This window comes from Drosophila rhopaloa, unplaced genomic scaffold, assembly GCF_018152115.1.
Source record: "Drosophila rhopaloa isolate 14029-0021.01 unplaced genomic scaffold, ASM1815211v1 contig_2, whole genome shotgun sequence".
Taxonomy (NCBI): Eukaryota; Metazoa; Arthropoda; class Insecta; order Diptera; family Drosophilidae; genus Drosophila; species Drosophila rhopaloa.
This window is the reverse complement of record NW_025335083.1, coordinates 7,545,968-7,570,894: the sequence shown is the minus strand read 5'-3', so window position 1 is coordinate 7,570,894 and position 24,927 is coordinate 7,545,968. Positions and strand designations below refer to the sequence as shown.

Sequence of the window (24,927 nt, the reverse complement as noted above, 5' to 3'; positions counted from 1 at the left end):
ATGCATGAGATGGGTTGAAGGGCCCCAGCTTTTATTTAGCGGCGCCTGCGATCAGTCCGTAATAGTTTGGGATGTCGGTGGCAAACGTCGCATTATTTACGAGCTGCAGGGACATGGTAATATGTTGTTTAATTTTGTGATTCCGCCAGTAACATATTTATATATTAAGGGTGGAGAAATATCGTCCGAATGCCTTAGATGATTTGATATCTCACGAGGAAATAATATCAACAAGTAAGCTTGAGCATTATAGCTTATGAACCAACTAAACGTTTTTTTTTTAAATTAATATGAAGTAACCCGCTTTATAAGCCGAAAGCAACTGCCGCATTTACTATTTTATGGTCCACCTGGCACGGGAAAAACGAGCACAATATTGGCGTGCGCCCGTCAACTTTACTCTCCACAGCAGTTTAAGTCTATGGTTTTGGAGCTTAACGCATCGGATGACCGAGGAATTGGAATTGTGCGAGGCCAAATCCTTAATTTTGCGTCCACGCGAACCATATTTTGCGACACTTTCAAACTGATTATTTTGGACGAGGCCGATGCCATGACCAACGATGCCCAGAATGCTTTGCGGCGCATCATTGAGAAATATACGGATAACGTTCGATTTTGTGTGATTTGCAATTATTTGAGTAAAATCATTCCGGCGCTGCAGTCGCGTTGTACCCGCTTTCGATTCGCTCCTTTATCCCAGGATCAGATGATGCCTCGACTGGAAAAAATCATTGATACCGAAGCGTGAGTTCTTGTAACGCCAATAAATCCATTTCACCATTAATCCATATTTTCAGTGTTCAAATAACCGAAGATGGAAAGCGGGCTCTACTTACGCTAGCCAAAGGCGATATGAGAAAGGTTTTGAACGTTCTGCAAAGTACCGTGATGGCATTTGATAAGGTCAACGAGGATAATGTCTACATGTGCGTAGGCTATCCGCTGAGGCAGGATATCGAACAGATTTTAAAGGGGTTGCTATCTGGCAATAGCTTCGAGGCATCGTTCAAAAGTAAGATTATATTCCGAATGGCAAAGACCGTAACTAAAGTTTCTTCTTTTTTAATAGCTGTCGAAAGTGCGAAGTACGAAAGAGGCCTTCCGTTAGAAGACATAATAACAGAACTGCATTTATTTGTTATGAGGCGTAAGTGCTCAACTAGATTATTTTGACGTCTAGTTAATTATGTATTCCAACAGTTGAACTACCGATGTCAGTGATGAACAAACTTATTATCAAGCTAGCACAAATCGAAGAAAGATTGGCCAAAGGATGTACAGAAGTTGCGCAAACGGCAGCCCTAGTGGGCGCCTTCTTTATTTGCCGGGATATGGTTTCCATGGAGAAATAAACAATTGTCTAGTAATTAAGTACAAATATAAATTGGCAAAAAGTCCCTTGCCACTACACACTTCTTGAGATCCAAATATTCATAGGGAGGGTTGGAAATGACAACGACTCATAAAGGTCCGAAAATGTTTCCATTTACAACGAATCTGTCTTAAAACAGTATCAAGTAAAATATAAATATTCCAGAGTAAGGTAATAAATCGTGCACTGACATATGTAAAATGTTTTATTAATATTTTTGGCTCGTTATTAAATAAAATTTTGAGACTGAAATTCATTTGTGTTGATAAAACTAATTTGCATTAATAAGTTTACTGTGTTTAAGTACTTCTAAGAACATCCACTTTACACATGCTACACATGCAAGCACGCTTGACTCGATCAATCTGCGCAAAAATCCCTTGATCCTTGTCACGAAACCATATGTCGGCTGGTGTTACTTTTACTCTTTGTAATGCTTCCTGGGAAATATCCTGGATGCGGGGATCGTCCTCGTGAAATCGGAAAGTGCAGGAACCAGCGCAGCTACTCAAGCACGTGATGTGCTCAAACTCGAACATAACTAAGTAGAAGAAAGGTTCACCAGCGCAGCGAAAGCTTCTCTTTAGCATTAACCGGGGTGGTAAGTCGGGCATCGCGATTACTGTCTCTTGTGGCGGCGAAGTGATGCTTGGTCCTGATGAGACGCTCGCGGACTTCACATCCGGCTGGCTGGGAATCACCATCAAGTTATTGGTACTTATGTAGGGGTTTTCATCAGCAAGCACAGGCTGTGGCGGTGATTCGGGAATCTCTATTATTGGCTCCGGTGGCGGTGAGACGGGAATTTCGAGTACTGCGATGTTTGGTAATGGTGAGACGGACGTCGACCTAGCTGTCGGCTGGCTGGGGATCACAGTTGTGTTGCTACAATTGGTACTATTAATAGAGTCCGTGTCATAGTCTTCGGAGAACACGGGAGACATGTTCCCGCCAAGAGCTGGCATCTGGGGCCCCGTTTTTAGAACATAAAATGAGGCATCCACGTGGCCCTCTGTTCCTGTTATTGATGCATCGAGATTACGGGCCGGGCCCTCGGAAAGCCTTCGCTCCACTTCCAGGCACCCAACGCACTTAAATTCTGTGGGCTCGGTTCGCCTGTTCAGGCGCAGCGTACCCGCCAAGCACTTGGCATGTGCGCCCGTGGAGGCGCACAGCTTACAGGCCAAAGTTAGCCAGCTGCTTTTATTGTAAGCCCTGCCCTTGGGGCAAATGCATTGTATCAAGTCGCAGCTCACTTTGCGCTCGTGAAGCTCTCGATAGGCGTTCTGCTGCAGTTCCCAGTTTGCATCGCGATCCGGCACGAAAATCGACTGCAAGCGTACGGTCTCTCGAAACTTATCTGATCGGCACCAAATGCAGCGCAAGTATTTTTTTTATTTTTTTTTATTTTAACAAAATTAAATTAAGTATACAATACTAAATCTAATGAATTTATATGAGTACTAGCTAACGGGGCCTTCGACTCGAAACGTGTGTATTTTTACCTTATATGATTAATTTAGCTTGTTTAACAAATTTGTTAATGTTTAATATATTCTCTTGAGAGGGGGTTTTTAAAAGCTCTGATACTCGTTGTGTGCCAAATATGGAAAATCTGATGCTCTGTAATCGGCTGCAGGTGTCCAGGAGGTGATCCACGGTAAGATCATTACCGCACAGTTGGCATGTTGTCCGCGATGTTCCCATCAGTATGTGTTGGTGAGTGGATTGAGTGTGTCCTATGCGTAGGCGGATGAATGTCCCGCAAGACCTTCTTCCGGTATTGGGCGGAGGGTTGAACTTGCTACAAGTTGGGTTTATTGTTTGATATCTGTGCACAAAAAGTGCCCATTCGGAGATTTTCTTTTCTTCAAGGTGTAGCCTAATTTGGTTTTGTATGTCCTTGGCATTAAACGGGGTAAAGAGAAAGCAGGGTGCATGTCTTATTTCTTGGGCGGCCTTGTCGGCTAGTTCGTTTCCACTGATTCCTTGGTGACTGGGAACCCAAAGTGTAGTGATTTTTGTTGGATGTGAACTTAGAATGTGCCTTATTTCCTGTATTGTGGGATCGTTGTGTTCCACGTTGCGTAGGGCGGATATAGATGAGAGGCTATCTGTGCAGATAACAAATTGTCCAGCGTTTTTAGAGGCGAAATGGCATGCTTTTAATACGGCAAAAGCTTCTGCGGTGAAAATGGAGTTGTAGGACGGAAGCATTCCTCCTGCAATAATTTTTTGGTTGCAGTCAACCACAGCAAAGGTGGTCGAGTCGGAGAGTCTAGAACCATCGGTAAAAATCCAGGTTTTGTTCCCCAGATCTGATTGTACACTTAAAAACCGTTTTTGGAATTCTTGAGGACATGTATCTTGTTTAGCACCGTTGTAGATTTGAGTGTTTATGTTAGGCTTTTTGGAGCTCCAAAATGCTGGCGATTTAAAAGACTTCCTGGGTTTAGGTATGGGTAGGTCGAGCTGTTTGATGTAGCTGGCGCAACGTCTAAGTGTGGATATACATTTGTAATTCCGTTTTTGCTTGAAAATGGTTGCGAAGTCCTTGGTGAGTAGGCGGTTTGATGAGGTGTATAGCTTTGGGATGAGCATCATCGTAGTTTCTTCTATGCGGGATTGAATACCCGGTAGACCGGACTCTGCCAATGTGCATAGTATTGGAGATGTGGGGAATGCATGAATGGCGCGGCGCACTGCCCAGTGGTAGGGCGCTTGAATTTTTTGTAGGTGCGATTTGGCACACCAACCGAAGATAGGCAGGCCATAGTCTATTTTTGAGAGCATTAGAGCGCGCGTAATGTCTAAAAGAGTCTTAGTGTGTATGCAGGTGTATTTAGATGATAGGAATTTAATAATATTGAATCTAGTTTCAAGCTGTTGTCTGAGAATTTTACAGTGTTGATGGAACAGAAGTTTCGAGTCGAAGGTTATTCCCAAAATTTTTAAGAAGTTGACATATTTTATTTTGTGGTTGTTAAAGTCTAAGTCGGGAGGGTTACATCGGTGTTTACGGCAAATATGTAGTAGCTGGCATTTATCAATAGCAAGAGAGGCACCAGAGGTTGCTCCCCATAAGTTAATTTCGTACAGTATTTCCAAAAATTTTGTTTTAACAGTGTTGATATTTTTTATATGGATATATATGGATCTATTTATGTCGAGATAAAATGCTGTTGATTTCTTCAAATGCTATCATAAATAAAACTACAGAAAGCGGAGAACCCTGAGGAATTCCGTTGTGCAAAATGTGGGAGTTCGAGGTGACATTGTTTATTCGAACCCTGAAAGAGCGATTGGTCATGAAGGCCTTGACAAGGTTGCAAATCCTTGGACCAATGCCCCAGCGCCCGAATCTACAAAGTACGGCATGAATCCCCATGCGATCGAAGGCTCTTTCAAAATCAGTCGCCAGGATAGAGACGTGATTTTTGGTCGAAAGAGCGTTCGACGCGAAGTGTTGAAGACGCAGCAAAGCGTCCATAGTGCTATGTTTTCTTTTAAATGCAACTTGGTTATGTGAGATGAGATTATGGTGGTTAATAAACCAGAGAAGTCTCTGGGCAATTATTTTTTCAAGAGTTTTACTTAGACAGGACAAAAGGGAAATAGGACGGTAGCTGTTAATATCAGAAGGGGGTTTGTTAGGTTTAGGAATGGGGATAATGGTGGCTGAGCTCCATGTATGTGGGTATGTTCCGGATTGTAGCGTTACATTAAAGATATCCAAGAGTTTGGCTTTCAGAAGATATGGTAAGTTTTTGAGCATAGGGTATGACACCCTATCGGACCCAGGACTTTTTCCTTTTGCGCTTGCTATTGAGGTCTCTATTTCCAGAAGGGTGAAATTGGAATCTAAGCATGTTGCGGATGTTGATAGTGCATCTGGGAGATAAGGTTCTGATAGATACTGATTTTTTTCAAGTATGTATTCTGCTGAAAAGTTTTTGTCAGAAGAGTATTTAGACCAGGCGTGGCCAAACTCTTCGGCGATGTTAAAGGATCCAGATAGAGTACCTGAGTCCGATTTTATGTATTTGAAAGGTGTGGGTGGAATGCCAGCTAAGCGTTTTACATCTGACCAGACTTTTTTTGGGGTGGATAACGGGGAAATCTGGGAAGTGAATTTTTCAAGGCAGTTGCGCTTGGCTGAGAGAACTGTTTTTTTAAAGAGAGCGTTTGCTTTTTTGTAACTGAAAAGGTTTGTGTCAGACATATTTGCTTTATAATAGGAGAATAAAAGTTGCTTCCGGTCCCTGAGCTGTTGGAGCTCAGAGTTCCACCATGGCACTTTAGCTTTATGGATCACTCGTTTTGTTTGGGGAATGCTGCAGTTTGCAGCTGCTCGAATGGCTTTGGTCATTTGAGCGACTTGCTGATTTAGGCAACCGGCTGTCCAGTTAAGAGCTGATTTTTCGCAGTTTTCATTGAAGCGTTTCCAGTTAGCTAGGTCAGTCTTGAATTTGGGTAGCGGGAGAGTATTATCGGTGTGGGTTGGTGCAGAAATGTGGATGGTTATCGGAAAGTGATCACTGCCATGGAGGTTATCTGATATAGACCAGCTACATCTATGAGCTATCTCAGGAGATATCAAGGAGACATCTATGTGAGTGAAGGTGTTGTGGGTTGAAAGGTGTGTGGGAGAGCCGTCGTTAAGGACTATTAGATTGTTTTCTTGAATAGCTCGTTCGATTTTTTTACCTCTTGTGTTTGTGTGCGGGGAGCCCCATAAAGAACTCCACGAGTTAAGGTCACCGAGAAGTATAGATGACCCATTAAGGTTATCAAGGGTATTTGATACGTCAGAGGATGTAAAGCTTTGGTTGGGGGGGATATAGGCATTAATGAAGTTTATGGTTTGGTCAATACTAAGCTGCAGTACTGAGCATAGAATGTTGGAGTTTATACTATGGTACGTGTGAGGAATGTTTCTTTTAATAAGGACGCCAATCCCTTGCTTGGCTACGGTGTTTTGCGGGAAGTTGTGGAAATAACTAGTATATCCTTTAGGGGAAATGAAATTATTGAAATTGTATGGCAGATGGGTTTCTTGCAAAAATAATATATCGGGTGAATGGTCTTTTATAAGGAGTGTAAGTTCGTTGTAGTTGTTAAAAATACCATGGATATTCCATTGTATTATAGCAATTGACATGATAAGGTTTTAAGGATTTTATTCTTGCTAGATTATATATTATGTATTTAAGTGTAGGGATGTAAAAAAAGGAGCGGATCGGGACTAACAGTCGGAATCGTCCATTGTTACATCAGAGTGTGTATGGCTGTTTGGGGTGTGTGAAGAGATATTTTCGTTTGATTTTGATCTTGAGGCCAGTGAGAAATTATTGTCGTCTTGTTCGGTTTGTTGTATGAATTTTTGTACTTGTGATCTGAGAGCGCGAGATTTTGCTAAGTGTTTTTGTAGTGTACTTTCGTTGTTTGAGTTAGAGAATTCAGTTTTGGAAGAGTTGTTGAGTGTGGTTTGTAATTTCTCTTTGGGAAACAAAGAGTTTGCATGCGTAGATGATAAGAGAGATGTTTGAGCTTTTGAACAGCTTGGTAAGTCGGTATTGGTGGTCTGGTGGGATTCGGGAATTTTGTCGCAAGCGGCTGTTGTGTTCGGGTTTGCGACGACCGAGTAGGTCAGCGTGGAGTTGGTTGTCGTGCTTTGTTGTTGTTTAAAGATAATGCGAGCTTCTCGGAAGCTGCATTTTTTTGTCGTTTTGATCTGTAGAAGATTTTTTTGTGCTTGGTATTGCGGGCAGGAGGGTGAGGAAGCGGGGTGATCGCCGCTGCAGTTTGCGCAGAAAATGCGAGTGCATGGGACGGGAAGGTGGGGAGCGAGATTGCATGATACACAGGCGGCTGGGTTACCGCATTTCTTTAATGTGTGTCCTAATAGCTGACATGACTTACACCTCATAGGGTTTGGAATATATTCTGTAACTCTAACAGTGTGCCAGGAGATGTCTAAAAGTCAAAAGTCACAAGAATTTTGCCAAATGGTTTGGGAGTGCCGTCGATCATTTTTGTGAATTTATAAACGCTGTAATCATTCTGAGACTTTAGCTCTTCAACAATTTCGTTTTCTGGGATGTTAATTAAGCAGGGTGCGTAAATGGTGCCTTTAACAAAGTTAAGAGAGTTGTGGAGTTTGCACTCGAAATCGGATAGCCCTGGTAAGGAGGTAGTTTTGGTGAATTTATTACCAACTTCTGTGGAATTGACCAGCATTAGAAGATTTCCATCACGGAGAGTTGAGATCGATGTGATGTATTTGCTGATGTTTTTAAGAGCTGATATGTTTTTTTCTGAGTTTTTGGATGATACAACTATGAACCTTAGGTTTTTAAGCTGCGGTTCAGGGAGTTCGGGAAATTCGATTGGAAGTTTTTGAAATTGTCTTTTGGGGCTAGCGCTAAGACTGGCAAAGCGGTTATCCCCTAAATTAGGTGGCCCGGAGGCCATGGTTAGAGAGTAAATTTGTTACAGGAATTGGGTATTTTATTCACACGTGCGCGTTAAGAATAACACGGTATTGGCGAAAAGAAGGGCGATGAGATTTCGCGATAAGCAAGGCACTGACAATTGGATAGGCACAGACGTCCGCACTCGAAGAGAGATAGTCGGTGACTGGCAGCGCAAGTAATATCCCGCGCTTAGGTCGTATTTTCGCATGCAGGTCTTATGGGCGAATCCCTTGTGGCAGCAGTCTCCATAGACAATGTTGTGCGGGGAGAAGTTGAGGATGGGGGCCAGGCAGATGTCACAGGGGCTTAGCTTTGGGCGATTTGCCGCAATTTGCCGCTGGTAGTCATCCATCGGCATGCATTCGGAACAGTAGCTATGAAACGCGCCACAAAACTGAAAAGTGCAGCGATTTATTATGCCGCACTTCATGTGAAAAATAACCTGGCAACCGTGGCACCGGATAGTGGCCCCCACCTGATTGCAGAAGGAGCACTTCGTCTTTTTTGCGATAGCCACCGTTTGGCGAATATCCCGCAAAAGGAATCCTAGGATGCCGCTTGCATCGCCGCCGGATTGCGGTAAATTCGAGGAAAGAAGCTGGCCGATCGAGAAATATATGTACATTACTAGGCGATCTCAATTTGAATGCAGACACCTACCAGGCAAAAGTAATGCACCCGCAGATCCTTGCGGACCATCCAGTCTCCATAGAGCAACGTTTCCTCCTCCGTGTGGCCACTGGAAAAGTCGCAAATGTCGCACTTAAGTTTATTTTGTTCCTCCATTTTAGTGACAGCTTTCTAAGCGGTGATCTTAAAGAGATCAGAGTGACCAGGATATTGCCATTCATATTTTCTGTAATTAGAAAAGGCAGTCCTAGCTTGCTTATGTGCTCTCCACACTGACTCTAGTTTCCTATCGAGGCAGCTATCGGTTGCTTAACTCGATTATCCCGTCCACATTGTGCTAACTCCATAACTCTACTTGTGAACAGCTGTTCTTTGTCTTGATTTTGCTGGGTAAATAGTTGTTATTGTCCGTTACGCATATTTTGCCCACCATTTTGAATTTCGGTTATAACAGCTGTTGTTATTGAATTAGAATTTAGCCGACCAATAGGCCAAAAATTTCCTACGTTTTTCGATTATTTCCTACAAAATGCGGCAAAATCGTCTGAAACTCCACTTTAAACTACTTTTTCACCATAAATTGACGCATCCAGCGTTTTTAGATTTAAGTACACTCAATTCTCGTAAAACTCCTGGTCCCACAGAGTCACCATAAAAAAACAGTCAACAGTGGCGTGAGCAACGTAAATCCACCATCTAGGACAAAAAGAAAGATTGTTAGACCGGCAAAATTTAATATACCACCCCGCAAATGAATGGTGGATAGTGCCCCATGAGAAAAGGTTTTCGAAATTATGCAAATCCAACACTGCTAGAATAATGAATGCAATCTGGTGTGATTCGGATTTTGTTTTTCAAAAAGCAAGCAGTAAATTTTTAAGAAACCCCTGTCCATCGAGAATACTGTATTCGCGAGCTTGGCGTAAGGGCGGCATAACATTTTTTCCGGTTTTTACAATGTCAGAATTCTTATGGCTTTAACAAAGAAAGTAGACATCTAGCCATAAACCAATTTTTTCCCCATTTTTTCTTTTCCATCGTTCCTTAGAAAGCACTAAATTGGCGGCGCTATCTAGACGAGCTTTACAAAAACAAATAGAAGTATAGTATATTTTATATTAAACAAAATATCACTGTTTCGTTAATTGATTGTGAATCACGTATCCTAATTCATATCTGTAAGCGCAACAGATCTTGTTTGTGTCAACAGTAGCTCAAGTTCTTTAAATTGGGCGTAGCAGGCTGGTTCCTCCTTGAATAATATGGCTGCCGAAATAAAGCCAGCGCAGCGGACCAACAATGATCGCTTTAACACGTCCAAGAAGCCGGAATTGCTGAGTAAGCTAGAGGGCAGTAGCGATGATGTGAACGCGGCCATCCTAATTCCTGGAGAGAACGGCGTAATTAGCGTTTCAGATGACAAGTGCGTAATTGTGCCACATTTATGTATGTATACCCCAATGTGTTTACATTTGCCTGTTTTTCCTCAGAACCGTTCGTGTTTGGTTGAAACGCGACTCCGGTCAGTATTGGCCCAGTATTTGCCAGTACATGCCTTCCGGCTGCACGGCGATCGAGTACGTCCCGGAATCCCGACACTTGTACGTTGGCCAGGAGAACGGAACGGTCACCCAGTATGCTCTCTCCGAAGACTGCAACCGCCTGTCATTCTTGCGGGATTACTTATCACATCAAGCCAGAGTTGTGGCCGTTGTTTTCTCTAAAACCCACAAATGGGTCCTTTCCGCAGGCAAAGATAAGCAGTTCGCCTATCATTGCACGGAGAGCGGCAAAAGAGTGGGCGGATACAACTTTGAGACTCCATGCACTGCACTCCAGTAAGTATGATAAATAGGGGGCTGTAACATTGGATATAAGATAAGCGGGACATTTAATTTAATTAAGCTGCCCTCCATAACACGGGTCTAAACTGAGATCCGTTGGGGTCATATACAAAACTACATGCCTTCATTCAGTACAAAATTTGAATTTCTTAAACTTCCCAAATATGCATATGTAAACTTTTTAATGCCCTTTCTGCTACGAAATTTAAAGAATAACGTAAATTTTAAATTTGGATATTCAAAAAACTATAGTTCTGAAAGTTCAATTAACTTTGAAATGGACATACAATCAAGATACAAACAAGTCTTAAATTCATAATTTTTCACTTAATCGTATTTGATTAATTTATGTATTTATAAATATAAAGCTAGCTTAAGGCTTAACACTAGAAGCTAACTACTTACTAATACCACTAGCAACTAAAGTCTTTCGTTTGTCTAGGATGACAGTATTAATTTATTTTATGAGTAAAAGAATAATTTAATATTTTAAGGATGAGCTGAGCTTTTTCAATGAGTTCAGTTATTTTTTTTTTGGTAGGGCTAATTCCTTTCAAACAGATCTAGCACGCATATCATAATTTTCGAAGGTAATTTCATAGATTTCAAGATAACATCTTTACTGCGGCTATTCTAATTGTAATCTATGTTTAGGTTTGATGCATTAGCCAAGTATGCCTTCGTTGGCGATCACGCTGGGCAAATAACAATGCTGCGGTGTGATGTTCAGGGAGTTCAACTGATTACCACGTTTAAAGGACATACAGGTAAAATACAATCGAAAAGTTATAATAATAATGTTTACAATTTTGAAACATTTTAGCGGAAATACGATGCTTGAGGTGGGTTGAAGGGCCCCAGCTTTTATTTAGCGGAGCCTGCGATCAGTCCGTAATAGTTTGGGATGTCGGTGGCAAACGTGGCACTATTTACGAGCTGCAGGGACATAGGTAGCTGAATTGCAGGTTAATATTTAACAATTAATTACTTACCCGTACTTCCGTTCATGCAGCAACAAAGTTTCTGCCCTGTCGTACGCAAACCAAACCCAACAACTGATAAGCTGTGGCGAAGACTCTGTTGTTGTTTTCTGGGAAATGAATGCGATGAGGAAAGAAGTTCCTGGCTGGGTGGAGTCCAACAATTGCCAGCTTTGCTCCAGGCCCTTTTTCTGGAACTTCCGCTCCATGATGGATCAAAAGCAACTGGGTAAGTGGAATTGCTAGACAGTGAGGTAATGTATATCTAAACAGGGCTTTCTCCTCGCCAGGAATCCGTCAACATCATTGTCGTCACTGTGGCAAAGCTGTGTGTGACAACTGTTCAACCAATCGTATTAACATACCTATAATGGGCTTCGAGTTTGATGTTCGTACCTGTGATCCCTGCTACAAACAACTTCAGACCGTTGAGCGCCCCTCGCTGGCCTCATTTAATGACGCCAAGCACTCCATTATCTACATGGACCTCGATGAGGACAGGAAGCGTCTGCTGACGGTTGGCCAGGACCGACTCATCAAGATCTGGGATCTCTCCAACATCTGGGCATAAGACTTCCTGTACGCACACACATAAATCCAAGTCGACGTACCAAAGGTATAATCATTCGCGATGCGTTTTGGTATTAACTGGAATACCCAATAAAAGAACGATGTGGCTGGCAATGACTAAATCCAGACCCAGCTATGTTCTCATATATTCGATGTGAAGCAATAATCATTGTATGTACGTATGCTTACATTAAACACATAAATACAAAAATCCATCGAGAAAAGAAAGCGATTTTCTATTGTTTTCTTGGTGAGTTTTATTGGTTTGTAGTGTATACTTAGTAGCCACCCCTGCCCGGTGGTGGTGCTCCACGTAACATGCTTGGTGGCGGACCGCGCATTGGTGGAGGAGCGCCGCGTCCCATGTTGCCTGGCATCGAGGGCATCCCTCCGGGAATCATGCCGGGGGCGGGGCCCCCATCATCGGAGCCCGGGGTACGCCTCTTCCCATCGGAGCCATGTGCTGTTGGGCGGGCCCGCCAACGCCTCTGACCGGTCCTTGGAGACCGGCTGGCACGGCAGACATATTGATGGGCACTCCCCGGCCGGCCACTCGACCGATTCCCGGTCCAGGAGCTGCTCCCGGAATGGGAACGCGGGGCAGACCCTCCTCCGGCGGTGGAGGACCCTCAACCGTAAGAGAAACTATATTCTCGCCGCGCAGCAATACGAAACCCAGAACTCGCTTTTCCTCCCGTTCGGGGACCTTGGAATTCTTCGAGCGAATCTTGCGGAACTCCTCGCAGTCACCCAGGATCAAATTCATATGTTTGTCGAAGGCTTTGAAGGTACCGATGAAGGTCCGCGAGTCCTGGAGGACGATTCGCACCCGATAATTCAGGTGCTGAATCATTTTGTTGTTTTTACCGATAGTCTGAAATAAACAAATAGGTTTCGAGTTGTGAAATGCAATAGGATGAATATATTTCGCGGTTTTTTTGTAGGCCATTCATTGAGATCGCATTTCCAAATTCCGGTTACTATTTTTAATCTTTAACGAAAACACTGACTTCAAAGCTTGCTCACAAATGTATGTATTATTCTTTAATGTCCAACTTAATAAATAGAAAACAATTTCTTTTATTTATTCGCATGCATGCTTGTATGTACTGACATATGTACATATCAGTGTAAATATGGAATTCATAACCGCGAAAATAATGTACGGGAATCTCTAAAATCCTAATTGAACTTAAGGAAACATAATAAACGAAATTTGTTCCATTAATTGAACTTACCATTTTGTTTGATTTCTATAATAATTCAACGGCTGGTAAATAAAATATAGATGCTCGAACCGCAACACGGCGTTTTTCGATAAGCATCAAGAATAAATCGAATATCCAATGCGGTATTCATTGTTTTCTAGTACGTTAATTCCTATCGATTGTACATCGAGTCAAACAAAGAATATTTAATCGGTTCTATTGTTTTTTCTTGTATTTCTGTCGCTTTTCGTAAAGTCTATTTAGAAAATCAAAAGTAAAAATTAAATAGATAATTTGTGGAACATGTTATTAATAACAATGCAAATATATATGGAGAGAATAAAAAAGAAAGTCATATATTTCGTTAAACTTTTTTTCCTATAAATTTTAATTTAAATTCTATGCAGTTTATGTGTTAAAAAAAATAATAGTATATATTTCGTTGAACTTTTGTTACCTAAAAAATAAGTTTGAAATTATTTTGAATTTTTAAATGTTTTAAAATAAGGTTCTAATAATTATTTAATTACAAGTCAAGACATACACATATATTTTTAAAGTATTACAGCACGAATTTTGTGAATTTTTCTAATAAATCATAAAATGCAGCTGTTTAGCTAAAAAAACAAAAAATTTCAATGCAAAAAAGATAAAATTTAAGGATACCTTTCTATATATATATATTTGCTTTGAAAATTGACAATACAAAACAAAAACAATACCCATAATTTTACTTCATACCATTATTCCCAATGTTCTTACGTGTTATCGAATATTTATCGAGCACAGAACGTGTGCCATCCCTGCATAAATGCGTAAAGTCGGAACCACGACCCTCTGTTCACATGCGGCCACGTCATTTGAACTCTCTTTGGTTCTCTCATTTATGCTGACATTCTGAGAAGTTTTTTGAGGAAGCGGCAAAGCCCTCAGTTTTTTACTCGTTGGCAAATTAAGCGAAAAACATTTTGGTAACGTATGCAGCTGGCGAAACGTTGGACAACTCCCATTGTTATCTTTAATTTTTTGCTTTCCGCGCTTTAGGGGTGCGTTCTAAAACCCAGCAAAAGCAAAGGAAAACCACCAAACAACAGACAAGTCAACGGATCAGATCAGGATGAATATTTTTCGGTTCGCTGGAGACTTATCGCATGTGTTTGCCATCATAATACTGCTGCTGAAGATATGGAAGACCCGCTCTTGCGCCGGAATATCCGGCAAGTCGCAGATCCTGTTCGCAGTGGTCTATTTGACGCGCTACCTGGATCTCTTCACCACCTACGTCAGCCTGTACAACTCGGTGATGAAGGTGCTCTTCTTGGCAACGTCCGGGGCTACGGTCTATCTGATGTACGTCAAGTTTAAGGCCACCTACGACCACAACCACGATTCCTTCCGCATTGAGTTCCTCCTGGTGCCGTGTGCCCTGCTATCGCTGGTAATCAACCACGAATTCACCGTCATGGAGGTGCTCTGGACTTTCTCCATTTACCTGGAGTCGGTGGCCATCCTGCCCCAGCTCTTCCTCGTCAGCAGAACCGGAGAGGCCGAGTCCATCACGAGCCACTACCTATTCGCCCTCGGATCCTACCGCGCGCTCTACTTGCTCAACTGGGTGTACCGGTACATGGTCGAGTCGCACTACGACCTTATCGCGATCTTCGCCGGAGTCGTCCAGACCGTCTTGTACTGCGACTTCTTCTATTTATACATTACCAAAGTTCTTAAGGGCAAGAAGCTACAGTTGCCGGCATAAGTGCATAATGAGTGGCATTTGTTTATAAATGTTACACATCATCAATCGAAGTCGTAAACAAAAGCATTGATAAACAAGCGAAAAATCCACGGGCCGTTTGACAAAGCGTATTTAGTTCTTATTATACAGAAGATAAATCGAGAGAGCTTAAGTTGTAATTATTTTATGAGAAATAAACCGATAATCGGAAGTCAAACTATCTTGCAATACCGACATCGTACATTGAAAATGTAACAAATTATTAATCTCCGTTTTCCGATCTGAACACTCTCGGCTCTAAAAAATTTTAAATCCAAAAATATTAAAACAGTACTCCAGTACGAAATATCGTTATAATTAACAATTATAAACATGTTTTCTCTTTAAATCAGAGGGTTTTGCATTCACAACAATATCAAAAAGGAGGTCATAGATTTCTTTGTTTAATTTAGAATTAAAAGATATCCATTAAATAGATTTTAAGCCGACTGTATTCTAAAAATCCGTGTAATTTTAAGTCTCATTGTGTGGCTAATAGTAAAGTAAATAATGAGCATTGTCAACATATAATATATATATTCTGAATAATCGCCCGCAAGACCTGCACAATTTTATTGAATTCCCAACAGATGTATTAAATTTTCGCCACATCACTTTCGCCTTGCACGCTTCATAGTAAAACCAACCAAACCCAAATTAATTTAAAAGGATTATGATTTACAAAAGCAAAACAAACCTAACGTGGCATAAACAATATTTTAAAACCTTTTACAGCTATTATAAACTATAAAGAAAGTAAAATAAATAAATACATTTTCTTTTAATTGTTTGATGATAGAAAAGCTAATTTATAAGAAAATGAAACTATTAAATAAATTTTAGAAATTTATTTAAATTGTTTCTAAATCCTTAAATTTATTTTAGATAATTAAATAAAGGGCTTCAAAGTAAAAAATATCAATAATATTTAAAATAAATTAATATAGGGAATACCATTATTAAGTTGTTACTTTTAAACATACAAAAGTTTACAACTCCTGGTCACACTGGAAATTATTCATGTAACCAAAACAAAATGAGAAGAATCGGTTTTTTAAATCGGTTAATGAAGCAAAAGAACTCTGCCAGGAACTTTTTCCAGTTCGGCAAAGCCAAGGGGTATGAGTATGGGCAGGTTTTTGGATTATGAAATTAGTTCAAATCGGTGTACTTGCAGAGATACCGGCAAATATGAAACTATCGTATCTACCGGCCTGGTTTCCCCGGAACGGAGTGTTCCCGAAGAGATCGAAAAGCCGTGCTACTACTTTAAAAACATGCCGCCAGGCAACACCCTGGGATCACCAGAGATCAAAACTCCCAGTCAGATAGAGGCAATGCGTCTGAGCGGAAAACTGGCGGCTCGGGTATTACGTGAATGCGGCAAGTTAGCAACAGTTGGCACAACCACCGATGAGATTGACGCCTTTGCACATGGACGGATTATTGAAGCTAATGCCTATCCCTCACCCCTGAGATACGCAGGTTTCCCAAAGTCCATCTGCACTTCCATTAACAACATCGCCTGCCACGGAATACCGGATGACCGTCAGTTGGCCAATGGCGATATTATAAATATCGATGTCACAGTCTTTTTAAACGGCTACCATGGCGACTGCTCAAAAACATTTTTGGTGGGCGATGTGGACGAGCGGGGAAGCTTCCTGGTGGAGGCCACAAGCTCCTGTTTAGACCAGTGTATCTCACTGTGTGGCCCAGATGTGGAATTCAAGGAGATTGGAAAGTTTATAGAGAAATATTGCGACGAACGAGGCCTTGAGTCAATTGCTGTTTTCATAGGACACGGAATAGGAAGCTATTTCCATGGTCCCCCTGAGATATTTCACTACTGTAAGTAGCCGTGACCAGAACTCTGAATTCCCTTTGTTAACCAATAAATCGCAGATAATGAGTTTCCTGGAAAGATGCAGCCTGGCATGACGTTTACCATTGAACCCATTCTGTCCCTTGGTGGATCAGAAATAGCCGTTCTGAAGGATGGCTGGACGGCGATTAGTTTGGATGGTGCTCGTAGCGCCCAGTTTGAGCACACTATTCTGATTACCGAGACGGGTACGGAGATTCTCACAAGAGATTGATAATGATCGTTTTATGTACATGATGAATTTTTATTCGTGATCCCCATAAAGTGTTAATGTGTGTTCAGATGGCAGTCTTGTGCAGTTTGTGCCGTTGTAATCGTCGACTCCGAAGGGTTAGGTGCTCTATTTGTTGAAAGAAGCATTCGCCATTTAGCTACAAATGGCGTTGGACTTTTGCACCGGCTTCTGAATGGGTAAGAAGAGCTTAAACTCTGGCGGCAGCTCGTCTTCCGAGTAAAGGCGATCGGAGAAGTAGACGCGTCGAATGCGGCAATTTGCATGGATCTGTACACGAAGGGTCTCTACATAGTTTGTGCCGTAAGCGCGTCGGGTGAAGTCGGACAAGTTGAATTGAATTTGGTTCCATCCCTCGTCCAACCGCATGGGCATGGTGCAAATAAAAGGCTTGACACGAGTTGTCGACTGATAGTTACTGGCCCTGAACCTTCGCCGCACGTTTTTGTCATCGAGAACCTATTTAAGGGAGGAAACCTACGAATTACAGGATTCTAAAAGATATGTAGATAGGTTGCTTACCTGCACTTCAAATGTGAAGTACTTCTTCATGTTCTTGATAATCATCACCAGAAAGGGCAGCTTGATGCCCAGAGTCTTCTTCGGGTCCGCCGGACATGTTATAAACGTTGTGCTGACGTTGGTGCCGACTATTTCAAGAACTAGGCTCTGGATGTCGTTGTCGGTAATGCGCTTTATGTGTCCATTGCGCACTTTTTTATCCCACAGCTGCAGAGGCTTCGACCCAATACTGTACAGAATCGATAGGAATCCTGATTGGAAAGTGTTTTTGAACATGTCGCGACTGCAGTGCAGTGACCGGTTCACCCACAGAATAGTAGTCTCTTGAAAATTTATATAAGGCCAGTAAAGGTTGGCCAATAATTTTTATACAGCCGGAACTCGTACAAACTACGAACATCAATACGAAACTATACTATTTTTTCATGTCAATAAATTTGTTTAGCATGGCATCCTGTTGTTGCCATAACAATACAGCAATAGTGTTGGTAAATATTCAAATATTTCAAAGTGCTTGTACGTTTATGCGTAGTTTGGAATTGCGAAAAGAGATACCAGATAAAACATCTTTGTTAAAGTGATCCAACATTTTTATTTGTGGAACAGTGGGAAAATACGTTCTGAAAAGGACAGTTCAAATGCTTTTAAAATTGAACCATATTGTAAGTGACCAAGAATGGATCATTACAAATTATTTGCCAATACACAAAATTAAGGTCAATCCTTGTGTGGTGTATCCAACAACTATATTAACAAAGTAAGTTCTCAAAAAGTGATTTATTTATTATTGATTACTACAATTAAATGGTTTCAAAATTATATTACTAATAACATTTCCATATATATGCTAAGAAACTTCCTTTAAGGGTGTTTATCAGCTATAAGAATTTTCCTAGGGGTGGAAAGACGACTTGTTTAATAAAAATGTAAAATACGAGCGGCAGCAAATATTCGCAAACGTTTTCTTTTCTTACAAAATGTGCAATTAGATTGCTTACATTACCTGCATAAAGAGCAAGCAAATTAAAAATTCCTATGTTCCACAACTGCCGCTATGTTACAATTTAAAGTTCATAGCTTTTATTTTTAAACAGCGGAGCCCATTCCACCGTTTCGATCTTGTAGTTTCAAAGGGAACATCGCAACCAATTGTTGAGCTATCGATATATCCCAGTTGTTACCCAAGTCACATCACTAGTTGATGTGAGTATTAAAAAAAATATACAGCTTACAGAATTACAAATGGCATCGACATCGAGGTAAATACTTGGTTCTAGAATGATTTCCGGATTTTTACGTAATGGCTTTGTGATTGCAGACTGGACAATAACAAGGTGTGCTGTTACGCACACCCCGAATCTCCGCTGATCGAGGACTACAGGGCTGGCGACATGATTTGCTCCGAGTGTGGTCTAGTGGTTGGCGACCGCGTAATTGATGTGGGTTCCGAGTGGCGAACCTTTAGCAACGAGAAAAGCGGGGTGGATCCCAGTCGTGTGGGTGGCCCAGAGAATCCTCTGCTCAGCGGCGGCGACTTGTCCACCATAATTGGTCCGGGTACGGGGTCTGCCTCCTTTGATGCTTTTGGCGCCCCCAAGTATCAAAACAGACGTACCATGAGCAGCTCCGACCGCTCCCTTATATCAGCATTTAAGGAAATTTCATCAATGGCCGATCGCATTAATTTGCCAAAAACCATTGTCGATCGCGCCAACAACTTGTTCAAGCAGGTGACTATTGGAATTACAAAAAAAGAGGATGGATATGATGTATATATTTTTTAGGTCCATGACGGAAAGAACCTCAAGGGTCGATCCAATGACGCCAAGGCATCTGCTTGTCTGTATATTGCCTGTCGCCAAGAGGGAGTGCCCCGCACATTTAAGGAAATATGCGCTGTTAGCAAGATCAGCAAAAAAGAGATTGGCAGATGCTTTAAGTTAACATTGAAGGCACTTGAAACAAGTGTAGATTTAATAACCACGGCGGACTTTATGTGTCGCTTTTGCGCCAACTTGGGTAAGTTACTATTAAAGAATCAGTTGAAAAAAAATGTGAACACATTTTGAATCATCAGACCTGCCGAATATGGTTCAACGCGCTGCCACACACATTGCAAAGAAAGCTGTGGAGATGGATATTGTCCCGGGCCGTTCGCCAATATCCGTGGCCGCAGCCGCTATTTATATGGCTTCACAAGCATCCGAGCATAAGAGAAGTCAGAAGGAAATCGGTGATATAGCCGGCGTAGCCGATGTCACCATCCGACAGTCCTACAAACTTATGTATCCGCACGCAGCTAAGCTCTTCCCTGAAGACTTTAAGTTTACCACTCCTATTGATCAATTACCGCAAATGTGAATCTTTTCGTAGATCCGATGCTCAATACTAACGATAACGTTAAAAGAAGGAAAAATCTTAATTTAATCACAAAATTTACGATTTTATTAAATAAAGTTAGCATAACTAATATTCAAACAGAACTGTTGGACCAATCAGAACAGAATTCATTCATTGTTTAAAGTAGCTGAGTTAAACCCATAGTTTTTAAAATTTATTCCATTGTTTCATAATAACTCGCTTTGTTTTATTTTTAAATTTTATAGCTGGCTTATATGTATCTTGTGTATAGGCGATTATAAATAAGCAACTAATCAGAAAAAATAATTGCATACTACGTTTAATGGTTAGTTTTTTGCGAAATTAGGTATTTAACACTTAATATACTGTCTGTTTATACATAAGCTTTAAATATTTTGTAGTAATATGAATGGTTAAAATATTCGCAAATAAGACGGAAGGGAAACCTGTAACTTTCAACATTTTCAATTGCAAATAAAAAGGGCGTTTAAACGTAGTATAAAGCAATATACGTGTGCTAATAGTAAATGACGAATTATCAGTCGCCAACAATAGTTATTGCTGAGTTTAAACAGTGTACATTTGGATAACTAGTCAATAGAAAGCGAGCACTTTTCGTCGTCGCTGTGGCCAACGCACTCCAGCGCGGGACGATGTTCCGAGTCCCACATCCCTGGGCCACACCGCTTGCACAGGCCACTCAACGTACACGGGATCTTCGGCAGCTGACGATATTGGTGGAGCAGGCCGCGTGCCTTGCGTACGATCAGCTGCCCGTCCATGTACATGGCCAGCGAACTGAAGTGCAGCAGCATCTCGTCCGGCCGCAGATTCTGGGCGACCACATCGTCCGCATAGACGGCGATGATGGCCAGGCAGAGGAACAAATGAAAGTAATCGGTCAAGTAGTTCGACCAGCAGGCCTCCCACATCCGGATGACCACCGCCTCCGTAAACTCTCGCTTGAAGCACAGGAGCAGCCATCTGTGACAGAAAAGCAGCTCCATACTGTCGTTGTGCTGTTCCAGATGTTCGTAGAAGCGCGGCAACATCACACGGATCAGTTCCCTCAGGTAGTTTAGGTTGTGGTCCACGTCCCTGTCGGTGGGTGTGCACACGAAGAACGCCCGCTGCATCAGACCCACGAAGCACCAGAAGGTCTCCGACTCGTTTTGCACTTCGCAGAGGACAGGTGCTAAGAGATCACTCATGCCCTAAAAAATATAAATCAAAATGTAAGTGATAACATTTAAACATTTAAACATATCATGGTCCGGCTTTAAACCTTTTTAATAAATTTATAACTTTTCTGATAATAAGATCTTACAGAACACCGCACTTCACAGATAAATAGTATAAGAACTAACCTGAGAATAGGACATCCCAGTGTTGTATATAGCGAAGTTGAGCAGAATGTTTTTCATAACTTCGGTGTTTGGGTTATCGTCGCCGCAGAAGAAAGGATTAGTGCGATCCGTGCGTACCACGTCCTTTTCAACCACCTGCACGGTCTTCCAGAAATGTATTTGCATTTCCGGGGACATCGAGTACAGACGCTTTCGTGTTATTTCCTCGTACTCTTGCCTTTTGATATCCATCAAAACGGCGCGATCCTCGAATGTCGATGAGAATGAATAGCACTTCAGGAGAAAAGGCCACACTGTCTTGCGCAAGCTCTTCTCAATTCCGCCAAAAAATACGCACTTGCGAAGGAGCAAATCGTCCTCGATCTGCCCCTTTTCATTAAGCAGAGTACCGTAGAAGAAGTTGGTTGTTATCTTTTTGACATCGCCCTCATCCGGATGCATTTCCGACTTTTTGACCTCTGGACGACAGACCATAAAGTGCCTGTAGGGCAGGTCAAACTTATCCTGACCCGATTCCGATGTGATGTTATGCAGAAAGCAGTGCCACTGATGCAGCACCTGGGCCAAGTGGTCCAGACCGCCGTAGTGAAAATGAAGTATCTTGTACTGCGATTCCCGGGAAGCGATTACCAGCTGACCGGAAGTACAGTTGTCGTCGTTGAAGAAGAGGCGAAGCGAGCGCATCTGGCTCAAATCCACGGAAAAGTGGCGGCACTTCATCACTGACTTCTGGCGATCGGCGGGTGTAGAGTTACCGCTATCCGGAAACTCCAGATTGTGCTTAAAGGCCAAGAGTTCCGGAGTCGTCCACTTGGGGTTGTCGGATGCTGGACCTTCCGATACGCCGTTTCCACTGGCGCATTCGCCGCAGTTATTTCCATCGGGTCGGATGGTAATGCAGTTGAAAGATTGCGATATATTGCTGTTTTCGATTTGGGGATTTGAAATCGTTATGTTCACCGATGTAATGGGGTTATTTTTTAGCAGAGCCGTTAGGTCGTCGATGGATGCAGTTTGACCACCCAGCAAAGGTTGTAGTTCGTTCTTCAGCTCTTGCATCTCCGCCGCGTTGTCCTCTTCCTCCCGGATGTCCAGTTCCTGGATCGTCTGAGGTATAGTCACGTGACAGTAGCCGTTTCGGGAGTCCGGGGACTTGGTCCTCGGATTGCACTGACCCCGGCAATCCTCGGTGCTTAGATTGGTGTATTTACATAGCGATGAGTTCGGAATCCAAGTGAGCAGTAACGTGGGCCTTTTGGCGCTATTGTACTGATCCACAAAGGTCTTTGTCGTGCATGTTAGATATCCTGGGTTGTGCAATATATCTGATTCATCTCGCGCGATTGTAGGTGGATGAATGCAAACGTTATTCTTGCAGAAGAGAATTTCGTTGTCTTCGTAAGAAATATCGATTTTTTTGTCCAACCTTTCGTCACCCAGTATAAAGCTAGATGCCTTCTTAATAATGCTTCCTATCGGCATGTTTAAGCGTAATATTGTTGAGCGGGTAAGGTTAACGCGATTTAAGATTTCTTTACGGATTAATCAAAGTGTTTCTGAACGGGGTGGGTTGGGGACTTTTGCTCTGGTTATCTTTTGGTTTGGTTAATTTTGGATTGGTTATGGTCGGTGGTTACCATAATTTTTCGATTCTACTCGTGACGCATTCAGTTGGCAATTTCTTTAAACAGTAACGGATTAAATTATTGAAAACTATTAACTTTGTTTGAGGAGCCTCTCGCAAGCAGGATGACATTGGAGGAAAAGAATTCGAGTAAAACTTAGCGCAGGCGCAGTTTATATTTCCTGGTTTCAAAAAGAGTTTCGATATTTTAGGTTTATATGTAGTTTCTATTGATTAAAATTGTTTTTTCCCTTTTAGATGTGAAGGCCCATGTTAAATTAGTTAAATATTATAAAAATGTGGTCAAGAATAGTGAACAGTTTAAATTAAACAGTCAATTTAAAAATAGCTCAAGGGTTTATATTAATTCATGTATTTAAAAAAATAGATATATTTATTAAAGTTGCGAATTTAAAAATTCAATATAAAGCGATAGATCCATTTAATGTAAAAAATGGGTTATTAAATCAAATTGTTTTTCTGGAATTGTAGAATTGAAACAGAAAATTTTTTGTTGGCCAACTATCGGTATTTATATTTTTACCATCCCTACGGTAAATAGAATCAATAAATAAAACATATTTACATTGTGTTTTTATTGAGTTTATTTTGAGTTGTTAATATAATGGCAAGCAAAAGAAAACATCCTGGTGCCGGTAAAGCCCAAGAAGAATCCTTAAAAAAACACACGCTTGACTCAGATGAAGAGGATTCCGACGACTACGAGAGGTAATATTGAACGTCTGTCACGCCGTGGTTTGTTTTGATTTAAATTTTGCTTTGCAGGGAATATCTCAATGATAGCGACATTGAAGGAGGAGAGGAAGGCGTAGCAAAAGTAGAAGACGATGTGAAGGTAACACCGTTTAATATGAAGGAAGAATTGGAGGAAGGACACTTTGACAAAGATGGCCACTACCATTGGAACAAGGAGGCAGAAGCAAAGGACAATTGGCTAGACAACATTGACTGGGTTAAGGTAAGAATTAGAATACATGTAATTAAAATACATGTAATACTAACACTTTATTCAATTTTTATTATAGATTGGCAAGCAGAAAAACTCCTTTGACCCTGCCAAAGATGACCAAAACTCCAACTCTTCGGACGATCAGATCGAACCTGCGGGAAAGGCCTTCAATTTGTCCATGAACCTGATGAAAATGCTGGAGTTTATGAAACAAGGAGAGACTGTTAAGATGACCCTGCAACGACTGGGAAGTCAGCGTCCGGTCCTAACAACTCTGCAAAGAATTAAACAGAAGAAGGCCGGCATTGTTGACACAAAGACGCAGGAAATCTCCCAACTCACAGAGCTGGCCAATGAGATCCTTTCGAAAACCGGCAATATGGACATATATCAAGAGACCTTTGAAAGCATAAAATCAAAGCTCGCAGATTTGCCAGGTACAAGCAAATCCAAAGTAGCCGATGATATTGACATGTATGCAGATGATTTTGAAACGAAAGAGTTGCAGCGGTCCAAAACCTCGAATGCTACGGCAAATCCCACGATGACTACTTCGGAAGTGACCTGGGAGTTCAAATGGTCACAAAATGAGACTGAAATACAAGGTCCCTTTACCACTGAGAAAATGTTGAAATGGTCCCAGGAAAACTACTTCAAAAATGGAGTCTACGTCCGAAAGTGTGGCGAAAACACCAATTTCTATACCAGCAACCGCATAGATTTCGATTTATACTTGTAAGCCTTAGGTAAAAATATTGTAATTAACATTTTTCAATGGCTTTTTTTCCTGCCCAATAGATTTGTTACAAGTTCGAATAAAATGCATTACAACACTTATTTTCATTATTAAATCTGTTGTAATTGTTAAAAAGAAAATCGAAAATTGCTTAATTCAGTTGTATTGTTTAAAACTGGAATTCTAGTGAGTATAGTTTGTTTTTGTGTTTAAATACTTGTATAAATTTTAGTCATTTTGCATTATACCTATGAAATAAAATATATACATTTGTATGTAGATTTTAAACAAAATAACAATAAAATTAGTTTTTTTTATAATAAAGATGGGTGGTTTAAAATATGCCGACGGTAGTGTTCCAACAAAAAAAGTT

General features: G+C 41.3%; 10 protein-coding genes across 11 annotated transcripts; 6 read left to right on the top strand and 4 right to left on the bottom strand.

Moving 5' to 3' along the window:
* On the top strand, positions 1-1,415 carry LOC123037818 (replication factor C subunit 5-like). The gene is made up of 7 exons (XM_044460375.1): positions 1-13; positions 56-116; positions 170-234; positions 297-747; positions 801-1,015; positions 1,073-1,150; positions 1,204-1,415. The coding sequence occupies exons 1-7, from the start codon at positions 1-3 to the stop codon at positions 1,353-1,355; spliced, it is 1,035 nt and encodes a 344-aa protein (XP_044316310.1). The 3' UTR covers positions 1,356-1,415.
* Positions 1,416-1,522: 107 nt separating this feature from the next.
* LOC123036934 (PHD finger protein 7-like) lies at positions 1,523-8,967 on the bottom strand. Of its 2 annotated transcripts, none has more exons than XM_044460155.1 (3): positions 8,512-8,949; positions 8,030-8,449; positions 1,523-2,763 (listed from the first exon to the last, which is right to left on the bottom strand). In XM_044460155.1, exons 1-3 carry the CDS (start codon positions 8,635-8,637, stop codon positions 1,675-1,677), a joined length of 1,635 nt encoding a protein of 544 aa, XP_044316090.1. In that variant the 5' UTR covers positions 8,638-8,949; the 3' UTR covers positions 1,523-1,674. The 2 variants fall into 2 exon arrangements, with proteins under 2 accessions (XP_044316090.1, XP_044316089.1); XM_044460154.1 differs by lacking the exon at positions 1,523-2,763 and having other exon boundaries at positions 7,822-8,245; positions 8,327-8,449; positions 8,512-8,967.
* Positions 8,968-9,569: 602 nt separating this feature from the next.
* Positions 9,570-12,107, top strand: LOC108042282 (WD repeat and FYVE domain-containing protein 2). The gene is made up of 6 exons (XM_017120481.2): positions 9,570-9,904; positions 9,972-10,319; positions 10,980-11,092; positions 11,149-11,275; positions 11,338-11,534; positions 11,596-12,107. The coding sequence occupies exons 1-6, from the start codon at positions 9,744-9,746 to the stop codon at positions 11,874-11,876; spliced, it is 1,227 nt and encodes a 408-aa protein (XP_016975970.1). The 5' UTR covers positions 9,570-9,743; the 3' UTR covers positions 11,877-12,107.
* Positions 12,108-12,117: 10 nt separating this feature from the next.
* LOC108042284 (small nuclear ribonucleoprotein-associated protein B) lies at positions 12,118-13,230 on the bottom strand. The gene is given in 3 exon segments (XM_017120484.2): positions 12,118-12,278; positions 12,281-12,749; positions 13,114-13,230. Coding segments are annotated over 3 exon segments (597 nt in total). The 5' UTR covers positions 13,117-13,230; the 3' UTR covers positions 12,118-12,153.
* Positions 13,231-13,905: 675 nt separating this feature from the next.
* On the top strand, positions 13,906-15,416 carry LOC108042283 (ER lumen protein-retaining receptor). The gene is made up of 2 exons (XM_017120483.2): positions 13,906-14,054; positions 14,128-15,416. The coding sequence occupies exon 2, from the start codon at positions 14,201-14,203 to the stop codon at positions 14,837-14,839; it is 639 nt and encodes a 212-aa protein (XP_016975972.1). The 5' UTR covers positions 13,906-14,054; positions 14,128-14,200; the 3' UTR covers positions 14,840-15,416.
* Positions 15,417-15,872: 456 nt separating this feature from the next.
* Positions 15,873-17,030, top strand: LOC108042288 (methionine aminopeptidase 1D, mitochondrial). The gene is made up of 3 exons (XM_017120487.1): positions 15,873-15,976; positions 16,035-16,708; positions 16,763-17,030. The coding sequence occupies exons 1-3, from the start codon at positions 15,894-15,896 to the stop codon at positions 16,954-16,956; spliced, it is 951 nt and encodes a 316-aa protein (XP_016975976.1). The 5' UTR covers positions 15,873-15,893; the 3' UTR covers positions 16,957-17,030.
* On the bottom strand, positions 16,966-17,981 carry LOC108042289 (cilia- and flagella-associated protein 20). The gene is made up of 2 exons (XM_017120488.2): positions 17,497-17,981; positions 16,966-17,433 (listed from the first exon to the last, which is right to left on the bottom strand). Exons 1-2 carry the CDS (start codon positions 17,770-17,772, stop codon positions 17,110-17,112), a joined length of 600 nt encoding a protein of 199 aa, XP_016975977.1. The 5' UTR covers positions 17,773-17,981; the 3' UTR covers positions 16,966-17,109.
* Positions 17,982-18,653: 672 nt separating this feature from the next.
* LOC108042286 (transcription initiation factor IIB) lies at positions 18,654-20,364 on the top strand. Its single transcript, XM_017120486.2, has 4 exons — positions 18,654-18,755; positions 18,815-19,226; positions 19,281-19,515; positions 19,574-20,364. The coding sequence occupies exons 1-4, from the start codon at positions 18,739-18,741 to the stop codon at positions 19,855-19,857; spliced, it is 948 nt and encodes a 315-aa protein (XP_016975975.1). The 5' UTR covers positions 18,654-18,738; the 3' UTR covers positions 19,858-20,364.
* On the bottom strand, positions 19,919-22,993 carry LOC108042285 (TBC1 domain family member 16). Its single transcript, XM_017120485.2, has 2 exons — positions 21,225-22,993; positions 19,919-21,071 (listed from the first exon to the last, which is right to left on the bottom strand). The coding sequence occupies exons 1-2, from the start codon at positions 22,704-22,706 to the stop codon at positions 20,448-20,450; spliced, it is 2,106 nt and encodes a 701-aa protein (XP_016975974.1). The 5' UTR covers positions 22,707-22,993; the 3' UTR covers positions 19,919-20,447.
* A 397-nt stretch (positions 22,994-23,390) lies between these two features.
* Positions 23,391-24,669, top strand: LOC108042280 (CD2 antigen cytoplasmic tail-binding protein 2 homolog). Its single transcript, XM_017120478.2, has 3 exons — positions 23,391-23,577; positions 23,635-23,827; positions 23,895-24,669. The coding sequence occupies exons 1-3, from the start codon at positions 23,474-23,476 to the stop codon at positions 24,555-24,557; spliced, it is 960 nt and encodes a 319-aa protein (XP_016975967.1). The 5' UTR covers positions 23,391-23,473; the 3' UTR covers positions 24,558-24,669.
* Positions 24,670-24,927: the final 258 nt, after the last annotated feature.